The sequence below is a fragment of the Pogona vitticeps genome, chromosome 10 (assembly GCF_051106095.1).
Source record: "Pogona vitticeps strain Pit_001003342236 chromosome 10, PviZW2.1, whole genome shotgun sequence".
Classification (NCBI taxonomy): Eukaryota; Metazoa; Chordata; class Lepidosauria; order Squamata; family Agamidae; genus Pogona; species Pogona vitticeps.
This window is the reverse complement of record NC_135792.1, coordinates 12,263,505-12,276,218: the sequence shown is the minus strand read 5'-3', so window position 1 is coordinate 12,276,218 and position 12,714 is coordinate 12,263,505. Positions and strand designations below refer to the sequence as shown.

General features: G+C 41.7%; 1 protein-coding gene across 2 annotated transcripts in view; it reads left to right on the top strand.

Annotated features, from left to right (window-relative positions):
• The window catches only part of TSHZ3 (teashirt zinc finger homeobox 3), a 155,889-nt gene extending 143,543 nt beyond the window's left edge, over nucleotides 1-12,346 (top strand). For both annotated transcript variants that reach the window (XM_072980837.2, XM_072980838.2), the window contains exon 3: nucleotides 6,762-12,346. In XM_072980837.2, coding sequence (XP_072836938.1) covers nucleotides 6,762-9,964 — 3,203 coding nt within the window. In that variant the 3' untranslated portion in view covers nucleotides 9,965-12,346. The remainder of the gene's footprint in view (nucleotides 1-6,761) is intronic.
• The last annotated feature ends 368 nt before the right edge of the window (nucleotides 12,347-12,714 follow it).

The following is a 12,714-nucleotide window of genomic DNA, read 5'->3' as shown; positions in this document are numbered from 1 at the left end:
CCTCGGTGGGAAGGTAACAGCATTCCGTGTCTAGTCGCGCTGGCCATGTGACCACAGAAGATTGTCTTTGAACGAGCGCTAGCTCAATGGGTTGGAAATGGAAATGAGCACCACCCTCTAGAGTCGGACACAACTGGACAAAACTGTCAAGGGGAACCTTTAACTTTACCTATATTAAAAATGGTGAATACAAATCAAAATTAAAACACATTTTTAAAAACAGCAAAGGGTGCTGCTTATATACCGCCCCATAGCGCTTAAAGCACTCTCTGGGGGTTTACAAGTTCATTATGCAGGCTACACATTGCCCTCCCCCACCCCCAGCAAACTGGGTATTCATTTTACCCACTTTGGAAGGATAGAAGGCTGAGCCAACCTCGAGTCGACTCCCTGGGATTGAACAGGGAGCACAGTTTGGGCTGCAGGACAGCAGTTTAACCACTGCGCCACGACACTACTTAAAACAGCGTAGCGCAACAATCCATTTAAAAATCCCTCCCAGATTACCAGTCATGAAGGAAAAGCTGGCCTGAAGGGAAAGATCCTACAATCATGATCTCCATGAATTTGATAAGATCCCAGGATATGATTTATTTCTCTGTGATAGTTCAATTGGAACACTGCAGGTTAACCTCTGATAAGGTTTTATCTAGCAGGGGTATGGCGAGAGCTGCATGTGTACATCGCTCTGTCGCCAACACATGGATATCAGGGATGGGAAGCTTCATAGCTTTCCCCATCCCTGGTCCTGAGACCTTTCAAGTGGCCTTCATATGTCAAGGCTGAAGGGGATATATTCTGTCATTCAGAAGTCAAAAGTGGAAGGCAGATCAGGTTGTATTTAGGCCCCATCGGCCATCACAAAAACATGTGCACCCTCTCTCACACGCTCTTACTTGTGTGCAGTTGGTTGCCCATTCAAAAAACCTGAGAGGCGAAAACATTCGCCCTTTGCAACCACTGATCAGGGATTCTTGAAAGAACTTCTGCATCCCCTTAGCATCACCTCACATCATGATCTTCTCACTGGGTGCAGTTTAAATGTTCAGCTGCATGTTTTTGAGTGATTAGAGATCAAATGATGTGTTACACAGAAAGAGAGAGAGATGTGTGTGAGAGAGACAGAAAGTGGGCCCTGAGCTTTCTGAACCAGGATGGTTCTCAAGCATGAGAATTTGGATTTGCTTGCTCTCTTGAATACATCAAAAGCAAAGAAGCATAGGAGATCAGGAGTAGGGAAATTAGCTGCTTAATGTAGATTTGCAGAGTCCCGTGTCCTGGAGACGGTACCTGCTGTAGTGTAGCAAAAAGCACTTTTCTTCTTATCATCCATTGTACTAAATGTCAGTATAATTCTTTGCTGAGAATCTTTAGCATGCTCAGTGTGGAGAACAAATTTCTGAAACTAGAGCCGGTGTGATGCTCATCAGCAACTGCAGCATCTGGTCTGCCTGATATGTACGGGGAAGGGCTATGGTTCAGAAAGCTAAAGTTCCGTTTTTCAGTCATAAGAACGATGGAAATATTCCCCTCTCGGAAATCCTGGAAAATCTTTGCTAGTCAGCGAAGATTAGGCCTGGAAAGAATACTGGCTAAATTCTTTGTTCTCAACAGTGTGGGCTGCCTCAATGTAATGGGACATGTCGACATGGAATTTTAAGGCTCTGTGAATTTCCCCCCCTCCCCCCAGTGGAGAGCAGGACAAAGAGGTCTCCCCTTCTTGGTTGTTTGCAAGTTGTGTAAAGATGTGCCAAGTAGCCTTTCTCTTGGAGTGGAAAAACACCAACACATCAAGCACTGAAGGCCTGATGTATTGCTAAGAAAGATGTAAACAAATCATTTATCTTTCCAGATTCTTAAATAAACTCATAATAATCCTGTTTTTTGGACCATTTGTGCAGTTTGCACAAATGGCGCAAATGGCCCTTTTGCACAGAGTTGGCACAAACATTGCCGAGTTTTGTGGAAAACTGTGCCCTCACCAATGCACAAAAAAAAGAGAGACCCTCTATCAAGAGAATCAGAAAATTCTTCACCATTCTCAGTGTTGAAGAGCATATCCCTAATGTAGACCTGGGTATGAAACCTGGGAGAATCTGGATCCATTTGGCATGACCTGCAGAACCACAGTGAGCCTTACCAGGCTCATAAGTGAAAGCAATATGTGAAAGAATGTTTTACTTTTTGTTTTAAGAAAGTGTAGAGGTGTGCCTTGTTATACAGGAAGTTTGTGTCCAGTGGTGATGCAGTTTTCCTTGTTGGGGGGGAGGGGTGTTGAAAGGGGACTCTGGGGCCACAAAAATGGTATTATTATCATATTCATCCCACATTATCATCAATCCAGTGTTGGCATTACTCATCTAGACCATTTGGTTTGATGGTGCTTGGAGTTTACCTCCAGCTAAGAGAAGAAGCTGCCCATATCTTGAGGGGATGAGTTGACTGCTATATATGCTCAAGCTGTTAGGTGGCAAACTCATGCTATAATTCCTGACTGAAATTCACCAACCCAGAGAGCAGCTGCTGCTTTCCACAGTTCTCTGGAACGGCCTGCGTTCCAACCTTTGGATTTCCAGGGCCTCCCAGACCGGGGAGGTATTCATGAGAAGCCCTGCAGAATTGCCTGTGCTACATGCAAGGGAATCACATGTGCATAATCAAATTAGATAAAACCATGCCTCTCTCACAGTTTGATGGGAGAATCTGTGGGCTTAAATGTGTTGATGTCTTCATTCTACCACATTATTTCCAAACTGTTGAGATGAAGCAGAGATCTAACTTGGAATAAGGCAGCTTCCCTTCTCCCTATGATTCTGTGTCAATTGGCTATAGAAATGGCAGCAATTTTGTTGTCGTCGTCGTTGTTCTGAGGTTTGAAAACCACTTTTGGGCCCATGAAAAGCCACACTTTAAAAGTGATGCATTTTACAGGCCTCAAGGTCTTCCCTGCCTCATATATCCATTGGATTTATTGGTTCGTTTGTTTATTTTTATTGATAAACAACCCTTCATCCAGAAGCAGTCGTACAGGACTAGGCAACAACATTATGGGGAGGGAGAAGACAAACACAATGCACCTACAAAATAAGAGGCATAAAAGCTGGTCAGCCAAAATAACCAATCAATCAATCAATTAAGAAAGAAAACAGTTTTTACAGTGCTTCTTCTCTAGGTCAACTTAAATGGATCTCAAGTTCTTTGTTGGATTTACTGTACTTCTCTTATCCCTCTCCTTCCCCCACCTTGTGCCTTCTGCCTTGGGCCAAGGGAGCAAAGGAACAAGCATTTTTTTAGAAGGAAGATTTTTGAGCTGCACAAATGTACTGGTAGATGCCTCCCCACTACCACAACCACTGCAAAATAACAAAGCCAGACACAGATCTTCAGGCTGACTGCCTGCTTTAGTATGTGTGTGACTCTGCAGTCAAGAGGGTCTATAGACTTTCAGTACCAGGAAAAGTGAAGAGGAGAAGGTTCTGGTTGAAAAAAAGAATTTGCATGAAATTTGCTTGCACTTTGATTTAACAATAGAAATTGAGCACTTCCTAACCCTTACATAATTTGTGTTAAATAGCACTGGCCATCATTTGAATCCTTTGTAACCAGGTAACATAACCTAATTTGTTTCTGTGTTGCTCCAGGTGCACATCTATCAGTTTCCAACTGTACACATTTCCCCCCACTGCATGATAAACAACAATAACAAACACTGCAGTATGATTGCTCCATTGTGATGTAGTGGCTGCAAATCTTGGCTGGATCTTTAGAGATTTAGGTCCTAGTCTTCACTGAATCATGAAGCTTACTAGGTAGCTAGCAGCTCTTTCTTAGCCTGCTGTACTTTACAGTTTTTTTAAGGGAATAAAGTAAATGAAAAAGTGTGCTGCTTATATACTGCCCTAAGGTGCTTAAAAGCATTCTCTGGACAGTTTACAGTTTAATTATGCAGACTACACATTGCTCCCCCCCCCAACTCAAGTGAGCTGGGAACTCAATTTACTGACCTCAGAAGGATGGGAAGCTGAGTCAACTTCAAGCCGGCTACCTGAGATTGAACCCTGGGTCATGAGCAGAGTTTTAGCGGCAGTACTGCAGTTTAACCACAGAGTTGTGAGGCTCTAAAGTTTGGGAGAGAGTTGTGTGTAGAAAAAGGGAGGAGGAAATAATTACAGTCTGTGAAAAGGAGGAAAAAATGGACACAACGCAAAAGAATATACTCTGGACAGGAAATGCATAAGTGAGGCACACTGATGTACATTTACTTGTTTTGAAAAAACTGGAGGAGAAAATATCTGTAATACTTTAGGTTAGACCACCTGTCTATTGCTTTTTGAGTATAGTTCAGTACAGGATCTCTGTTGGGTACCTGTGTAGCTTATGGTGAATAAATATTGACAAAGTAGTCTAAAGAGCAAACACTTTGACATTTGTAATGTCCACTGGAAGATCTTGTATATATTTAGCCTGAAAGAATAAATGCAGCATACCAATTTTTTTTCTGAGCTTGTCCGTGTTCTGTTTTTCATCCTTTGTTTTGTGAAGCCTTCACCATCATAATTGGCCATTTCATAGTGTGAGTAAAAGGGATGTTGGACTTCTCTTGGGACAGGATTGTCGTATTGATTCCTCCTCTTCTCTCTCTCACACACACCACAACTTTTTCCTATGTGGAGATTAATCCACAAAATGAAAAGGAGTTGGATTTAAGTCTCCCAAGTAAAGCATTGGCTGTCCTCCCCCCTGCAATGTCACAGTGTTGATTCATGTTTAGCATTTGGTCCACCAAGATATCTAGATCCTTTTCACAAGTACAGCTGCTGAGCCAGCTGCCTTATATTTGTACATCTTTTTCTCTTTTTTCCCCATCTAAGTGCAGGATTTTGTTTTCCTTGTTAAATCTCATTTCATTTCTTTAGGTCCATTTCTCCAGTCTATCAAAGACATCTCGAATTCTGATTCTGTCCTCTGAGTACTAGCTGCCCCTCAAAGTTTGGTGTTATCTAGCATCCCACCTATACCCTCATCCAATACATTAATAGGAATATTACACAATGCAGGGTCTAAACAGAACCCGCTTGACGCTTCTCTCCAGGATGACGAGGAACCATAGGTGAACGCATCTCAAGAACCTCACATGTTCCCCAAGAATTCTTAACGATTATAGACAGAGGCTCTGAAGTTATGCAAGTTCCTATTGGAGGCAGATCATCTGGCCCTGGAGACGTGGATTCATGTGAAGTCATTAGGCATTCTTGTGTCATCCCTTTGTGTATCCTGAGCAGCAGCCCCCTCACAAGCTCCTTTCGTCCCTTCCTACCTGGCTGCAGAAGACAGAGACAAAGTAGGCATTCAGCAGCTTTGCCTTTTCTCTGTCGTCCATTAAAAAAAATCTCCATCCTTTCCACACAGTTTCCTTGTTCTTCCTCTTGCATTTGCACAGCTGATTAAAAAAATCTTTTTACTCTTTACTAGTCTAAGCTTATTTTTGGGATTTAGCCTTTCCAACCTTCTCTCTAATGAGTCTTGTGGTGCAGGGGTTAAGCTGCAGTACTGTAGCCAAAACTCTGCTCACAAATCAAGCTGGCTCAGGGCTGATCATCCTTCGGGGATCAGGAGACTGAGTACCCTGCTTGCTGGTGGGGGCAATGTGTTGCCTGCATGACTGAATTGTAAACCACCCAGAGAATGCTTGAAGAATACTTTTTTTTCTCTCCATTGGTCACTCAGATTCTTCCTTGGTGATCTGCCCCACCTTCCATTTCTTATACATTGCCTTTTAAAACCACCACCATCATCAAGAATAGCAACATACCATCAAATCAATTTTCTAACATGGTGACCTTTCCAGGATTTTCTAGGTACACAGTATTCAAAAGTGGTTTACCATTCCTGTCTTTTGGGTGTATCTTGGGACTGTGCAGCTTGCCCAAGGCCAAATAGGTTGGTTGTTCACCCAGAAGGCTTTGTAGGGAATTGAACTCCCAACTCTATCTAAACCACTGAGACATTTAGCCAGTCCTTTCAAATTTAGCTCATCTGAACATTAGCTCATTATTACCACCAGAACACAGAGAGTTTGGGGTTTTTTGGGTCAGAAAGAGAGAAAAATATTCTCACCCATGGAATATTGTGTCATAAGAGGGGGAAATTGCATAACCATTCATGTTTATAAACATATCTTCTGAGATTAAGCTGCTGCTTAGAGTAATGCCCACCTTTCTGAGCAGCCCCAATATGCAAATATAAGCTTTTAATTTTCTTGTAATTGAGGAAGTATTTCCTTGTTGTTTGTCTGTGGTTTTTTTTTTTATTGATGTTTCTGTGTTTTATTAAAGATTGGTTCTCAAAAATGTAATGAGTAAAAAAAATCTGGCTTAATTTAAATTGTGAATCTGTCTGTTAAGAAATACATTAGGGGTAGGAGAAGCATAAGACATATTAATTGACAGACAGGAACTGCTGTCTCTGAGGTTGATACGAGTAATTTATTACTTTAGAAATGAATGCCACCTCCAGAATGTGCTTCATTAATTTCAAATTTAGTTTTAATTTCAAGCTGTTGCCCCTTGAGAAGAATAAGGTGGCAAATTATGTTTGAAGAGCAGATTTTCCCCCCTCTTCTTCTTACTGGGAAGAAATGCTAAATTTTAACTGTTTAATTTTAATAAATAAATGTAGTTCTTTGATCGAAACATGCCAACTGCTGATATAAACTGAGGCCAGCCATCACTAACCCTGGTTTTCTTTCTTCTTTCTTGTAGCTTACGTTTCGGATGAACTGAAGGCAGCTGCGATGGCAGAAGATGATCTAGAACCCGAAGAGAATGTGGCGGATGGAGAACCCTCTGCGAAATACGCCTGTCCGGAGAAAGACTTCACTAAGAACTGCCAGAGCTATCAAAACTCTCCAGCTGCTGAATTTTCAAGCCATGAAATGGACAGCGAGTCACACATCAGCGAGACAAGCGACCGAATGGCTGACTTTGAGAGCAGCTCCATCAAGAACGAGGAGGAGAGCAAAGAGGTCTCGATACAGCTGGATGAGTCGGTTGTGTCAGACAGTTTGGAACAAATGAAAGCCGTCTACAATAACTTCCTTTCCAACTCATACTGGTCCAATCTCAATCTGAACCTCCACCAGCCCACCTCGGAAAAAAACAATGGGAGCAGCAGCAGCAGCAGCAGTAGCAGCAGCAGCTGCGGGAGTAGCAGCTTTGACTGGCATCAGACTGCCATGGCCAAAACACTCCAGCAGGTTTCCCAGAACAGAATCCTGCCCGAGCCCAGCCTTTTTAGCACAGTTCAGTTGTACAGACAAAGCAGCAAGCTTTATGGTTCTATATTTACTGGAGCCAGTAAATTCCGCTGTAAAGACTGCAGCGCTGCCTATGACACTTTAGTCGAATTAACGGTGCACATGAACGAAACGGGACATTATCGGGACGACAACCATGAAACGGATAACAATAACCCTAAAAGATGGTCCAAGCCTCGTAAACGCTCTTTACTTGAAATGGAAGGCAAAGAAGATGCCCAGAAAGTGTTAAAGTGTATGTACTGTGGCCATTCATTTGAATCACTTCAGGACTTGAGTGTTCATATGATCAAAACAAAACATTACCAGAAAGTGCCTCTGAAGGAACCCGTAACTCCTGTAGCAGCAAAAATTATCCCAGCCACTAGAAAGAAAACCTCGCTGGAGTTAGAACTTCCAAGTTCTCCAGACTCCACTGGTGGGACACCGAAAGCAGTTGTCTCCGACGCCAACGACGCGCTTCAAAAGAATTCCAATCCTTATATCACGCCGAATAATCGCTATGGGCACCAGAACGGCGCCAGCTATGCCTGGCATTTTGAAGCAAGGAAGTCTCAAATTCTCAAGTGTATGGAATGTGGAAGTTCCCATGACACTTTGCAGGAACTTACTGCCCACATGATGGTGACAGGACACTTCATTAAAGTCACCAACTCTGCGATGAAGAAAGGGAAGCCTATCATAGAAGCTCCTGTCACACCAACCATTACTGCATTGCTCGATGAAAAAGTGCAGTCTGTACCTCTTGCAGCAACAACCTTCACATCGCCTTCCAACACACCATCTAGCATCTCCCCCAAATTAAACATTGAAATAAAGAAAGAAGTCGACAAGGATAGAGTAATTGCTGATGATAAGATGAAAGACAAGGAAAAAACAAGTGAGGATGAAGAAAAATACGACATCTCCTCCAAATATCATTATTTGACTGAAAATGACTTGGAAGAGAGTCCAAAAGGGGGACTGGATATTTTGAAGTCTTTAGAAAATACAGTCACGTCAGCGATCAACAAGGCCCAGAATGGTACGCCAAGTTGGGGTGGGTATCCCAGTATTCATGCCGCTTACCAGCTTCCTAATATGATGAAGCTGTCCCTGGGTTCATCGGGGAAGAGTACCCCCTTAAAGCCTGTGTTTGGAAATGCCGAAATAGTGTCACCAACCAAAAGCCAGCCTCTTGTTTCACCGCCAAGCAGCCAAACATCCCCTGTGCCCAAAACAAATTTCCATGCAATGGAAGAGTTGGTCAAGAAAGTCACTGAGAAAGTGAACAAAGTTGAAGAAAATATGAAGGAGCCCGAAGGTGGGAAGCTTTCGCCCATGAAGAGAGCAACACCGTCGCCGTCCAGCAGTGAAGTTAGTGAGCCCCTCAAGATGGACACCTCCAACGACGTTGGGTTCAAAAGCCAACAAAATAGTCCTGTTTCTCAGAGGGAGAACTGTAAAGACAGCCCAACAGGAGAACCAGTAGAGAATGGCAAGGAGCTTGTCAAGGCAATCTCCAGTACTTTGAGTAGTAGCACAGCTATCATAACTGATCACCCTCCAGAGCAACCTTTTGTAAATCCATTAAGTGCATTACAGTCTGTCATGAATATTCACCTAGGGAAGGCAGCTAAGCCCTCCCTGCCAGCTCTAGACCCCATGAGTATGCTGTTTAAAATGAGCAACAGCCTAGCAGAGAAGGCTGCAGTGGCGACCCCACCTTTGCAGTCCAAAAAGCCAGACCACTTAGACCGTTATTTTTATCATGTCAACAATGACCAGCCCATCGATTTGACGAAAGGCAAGAGTGACAAAAGCTGCTCTTTGGGTTCAGCGCTTTTGTCATCCACGTCGGCGTCTTCGGCAGCCTCTTCATCTACAGTGACAACGGCAAAGACATCTGCAGTTGTGTCATTCATGTCAAACTCGCCGCTACGCGAGAATGCCTTGTCAGATATCTCTGATATGCTGAAGAACCTGACAGAAAGTCACACATCAAAATCGTCCACACCTTCCAGCATCTCGGAGAAGTCTGACATTGACGGGACTACAATCGAGGAACCCGAAGAGACAACCCCAGCGCAGAAAAGGAAGGGACGCCAGTCCAACTGGAACCCACAACACTTGCTCATTCTGCAGGCCCAGTTTGCTGCCAGTTTGCGGCAAACGTCGGAGGGGAAATACATCATGTCAGACTTGAGCCCGCAGGAGAGAATGCACATTTCCCGGTTTACGGGCCTTTCAATGACTACCATTAGCCACTGGTTGGCCAATGTGAAATACCAGCTGCGAAGGACAGGGGGGACGAAGTTCCTTAAAAATTTGGACACTGGGCACCCGGTGTTTTTTTGTAATGACTGTGCTTCACAAATCAGAACTCCTTCGACGTACATCAGTCACCTTGAATCACATTTAGGTTTCAGGCTACGAGACTTGTCTAAACTGTCCAGTGAACAGCTCAGCAATCAGATAGCACAAACAAAGTCACCCTCTGAAAAACTCTTGGCACCTTCACCAGAGGAAGAAGTGGGGACCTCGTACCAGTGTAAACTTTGCAATAGGACTTTTGCAAGCAAACATGCGGTTAAGCTCCATCTCAGTAAAACACACGGGAAATCTCCAGAAGACCATCTTCTGTATGTTTGTGAATTAGAAAAACAGTAGCATTTACTTTCGGACACAAAAAAATGACCACAGCAACAACTGTATGTGGCTTTGAGGAAAACTGTCAAAAATGCCTTAAAGCTGCTTGTTTTCTGTTCTTGGCACATAATTCTTATTTTAACTTAGGGGTGTCACTCTGGCCTGAACTCTTTCTCTCCCTTTTTGTATAACTGTACAGTATTTAATAGAGGTGCATAATCAGCTGTTGTTACTGGTAAAATATGAAGGTAAAAATGCAGTGGTAAGTGTTTGGAACTTTGTGTAAATTGGGGTTTTATTTGATGTGCATCCTTCTGATGCCATGAGCTGCATGCATTAACAAAACAGTTTAATTAAGCATTTATGAACAAGTTCTGGTGCACTTTTTTCATGGTGACTTAAGTGTGCCAGCAATTCTCACCCTGTAAATCTTTAGCCCTCTGAGTACTTTGAAGCACTTTTGCATTAATTTGGATTTCCTTTTTTAAAAAATACATCTATATATATGGCTACGTTTTCTTTATTAAAAGTCCCCTTCCAGCCAACTCTTAAGAAAGGTGTGAACAAGTTTTTTTTTTTGGTTCTATTTTTGTAGCTGGAGGCAAAATTTGCAATTGGAAAGAAGAATTGCACAGTTGGATTCTGATAGAAGTGCAATTGGAGGAAAGGGAAAAATAGTTTATACATAAGTGTTTATTTTTAAAAAAGCTTAAACGACAGGCACTGTCAATGCAATGCAATTTCAAGCTGCACATTTTGTCTTCACACGCACACACACACACACAAACTGGATGCAAACAAGGATTGCTATCAGCCAATGTGTCTGTCTGCTTAGGCTTCTTTAACATGTTTTGAAGGGAAATCACATGGAGAATGTAGGCAAGTTTCTCCAATGTGAGCTTTCCTGCAGCTGTTGCATAGAATGGTAACCTGTTCTGATGTCACCTCAACAACTGGCTTTCTGAGCATACTGTGATATCCCAGACCACTCATATTTTGGGACCTGATGCCTTGCTTCGGCACTTCCAATATCCCAGGCTGATCATATTTCTGTTGTGTTCCTAGAGTTCACATGGACCCATCGCTCTCACAGTGTAGCTTCCTGTGGTGTGTGCATGATTGTCCTGCAGGAAAAGCTACTTTTATTTCTTCAGGAGGTATCCCATATATGTGAGTTACCACACCCATCAAAGTCCATAAGATGCTGCCCTTTGGATATACCCTTTTCTGGACTCGAATGATGGACCTCCATGTATGAGTAGGGATGGAGCCCACCATGAAATTTCGAAATACATTTTCACATTGAAACGTAGTTGGTATATATTGTACAGATTTAAAGATCTTCTAATGGAAAATGTGATCATGGACAATGCCATTTCGTCTCCTCCTCCAACATTTTTATCGTACCTAATATGCTCTTTCAAGTATAAGTGGTACCTATAAATATATAAATATATATATAAATATATATAAAATAATAATGTATATTTCTTTTCTAGGTCAAGGGGTTTTCTTTTAACATCCAAACAATGTAAATTATATGAAAGATACAACAGATAGCATTTATAAAGTATTCAGAAACATTATTCTTGAAGCAAAGTATGGTTGTTGTTCTTTTTGTTTTGCTATACAGTACATCTATATTGATAGAGGTTCATGTTTAAATTATACATATTTATTAGTTGTTTGCTACCTTTTTAAAAAAAAAACATTCTGATAACAGAAGCCACGGACTGGCGTGCATTGTGTCTATTTTGCACAACACAAATTTTAAAGGTATTTATTAGTAAAATGGATTTTAAAAAAAAATCAAAAGAGAAAATTCAAAATCAACTCAGTGCTCAAAGGGTTAAATCTGTTTGGGGTGGGAGAATTGAAGAAAATAAAAACTTGTACTGTATTTCCTAAACATTGATAAAAAAAAGAAAGAAAGCCTTTAAAATGTTTGTACTGTAATACTTTGCTTAAAAGTTATGAGGCATTCCGTGATATAACATCTTCTACTTATTTATAAGCGCTCTTGGTTGTTATTTCATATTGTAGAATGCCTTCTCCCTCAACACCGCCCCCCCCTTTCTTTTCAGTTGGTAACTTTCTGTTTTGTTCTTCCTAATTATTCTCCCCAGATTTCATACAGCAGTTTTATCTTTAAGCATATGAAAGGTAACCCGTGGTTACCAGCACACTAAGTGATTCTGTTCGTCTCCATTTTTGGCAGTTAATTTGCAGAAGTAACTGACAGCTGACACCATATGAGAATCTATGTGTACAATATTGGCATGTAAACAGCACAGACCCAGAATGTGCCCCTGTTCTGTTGCTGACAATGTGGCACCATTATATGACTCTTCATATAACCTTTTTTTTTCTACAGCTGCATTAAAATTGTCTTTTTTGCTATAATTTTGTCTTGCGTTCACAATTATATCTGAAATGTGCTACGACTAACGAGCACATTAAAATTAAATTGTATGCTTGCTGTTTATGACTGAAGCTTGAGCAAGCTTCTTCATCTGCCAGGTGTTGGCAGTCCAGATCTATACATAAATCACTGGAGTTTTAGTGAACTTTAGCATTTAAAGAGCAGGGGAGCAAATATTCAAAGGCTGCCTTTTACAAAGAAAGAAAAAGCCCCTAGAAAAACACAAAATGAAATTGAGGTTATATCTCCTCTTTAAACTTCCAGGAAGATTGACTATAAAGAAGACGGTTTATAAGCAACGTTTGTGGCAAAGCAAATAGATCGTTTGTGAAGCCGTACATTCAAACCC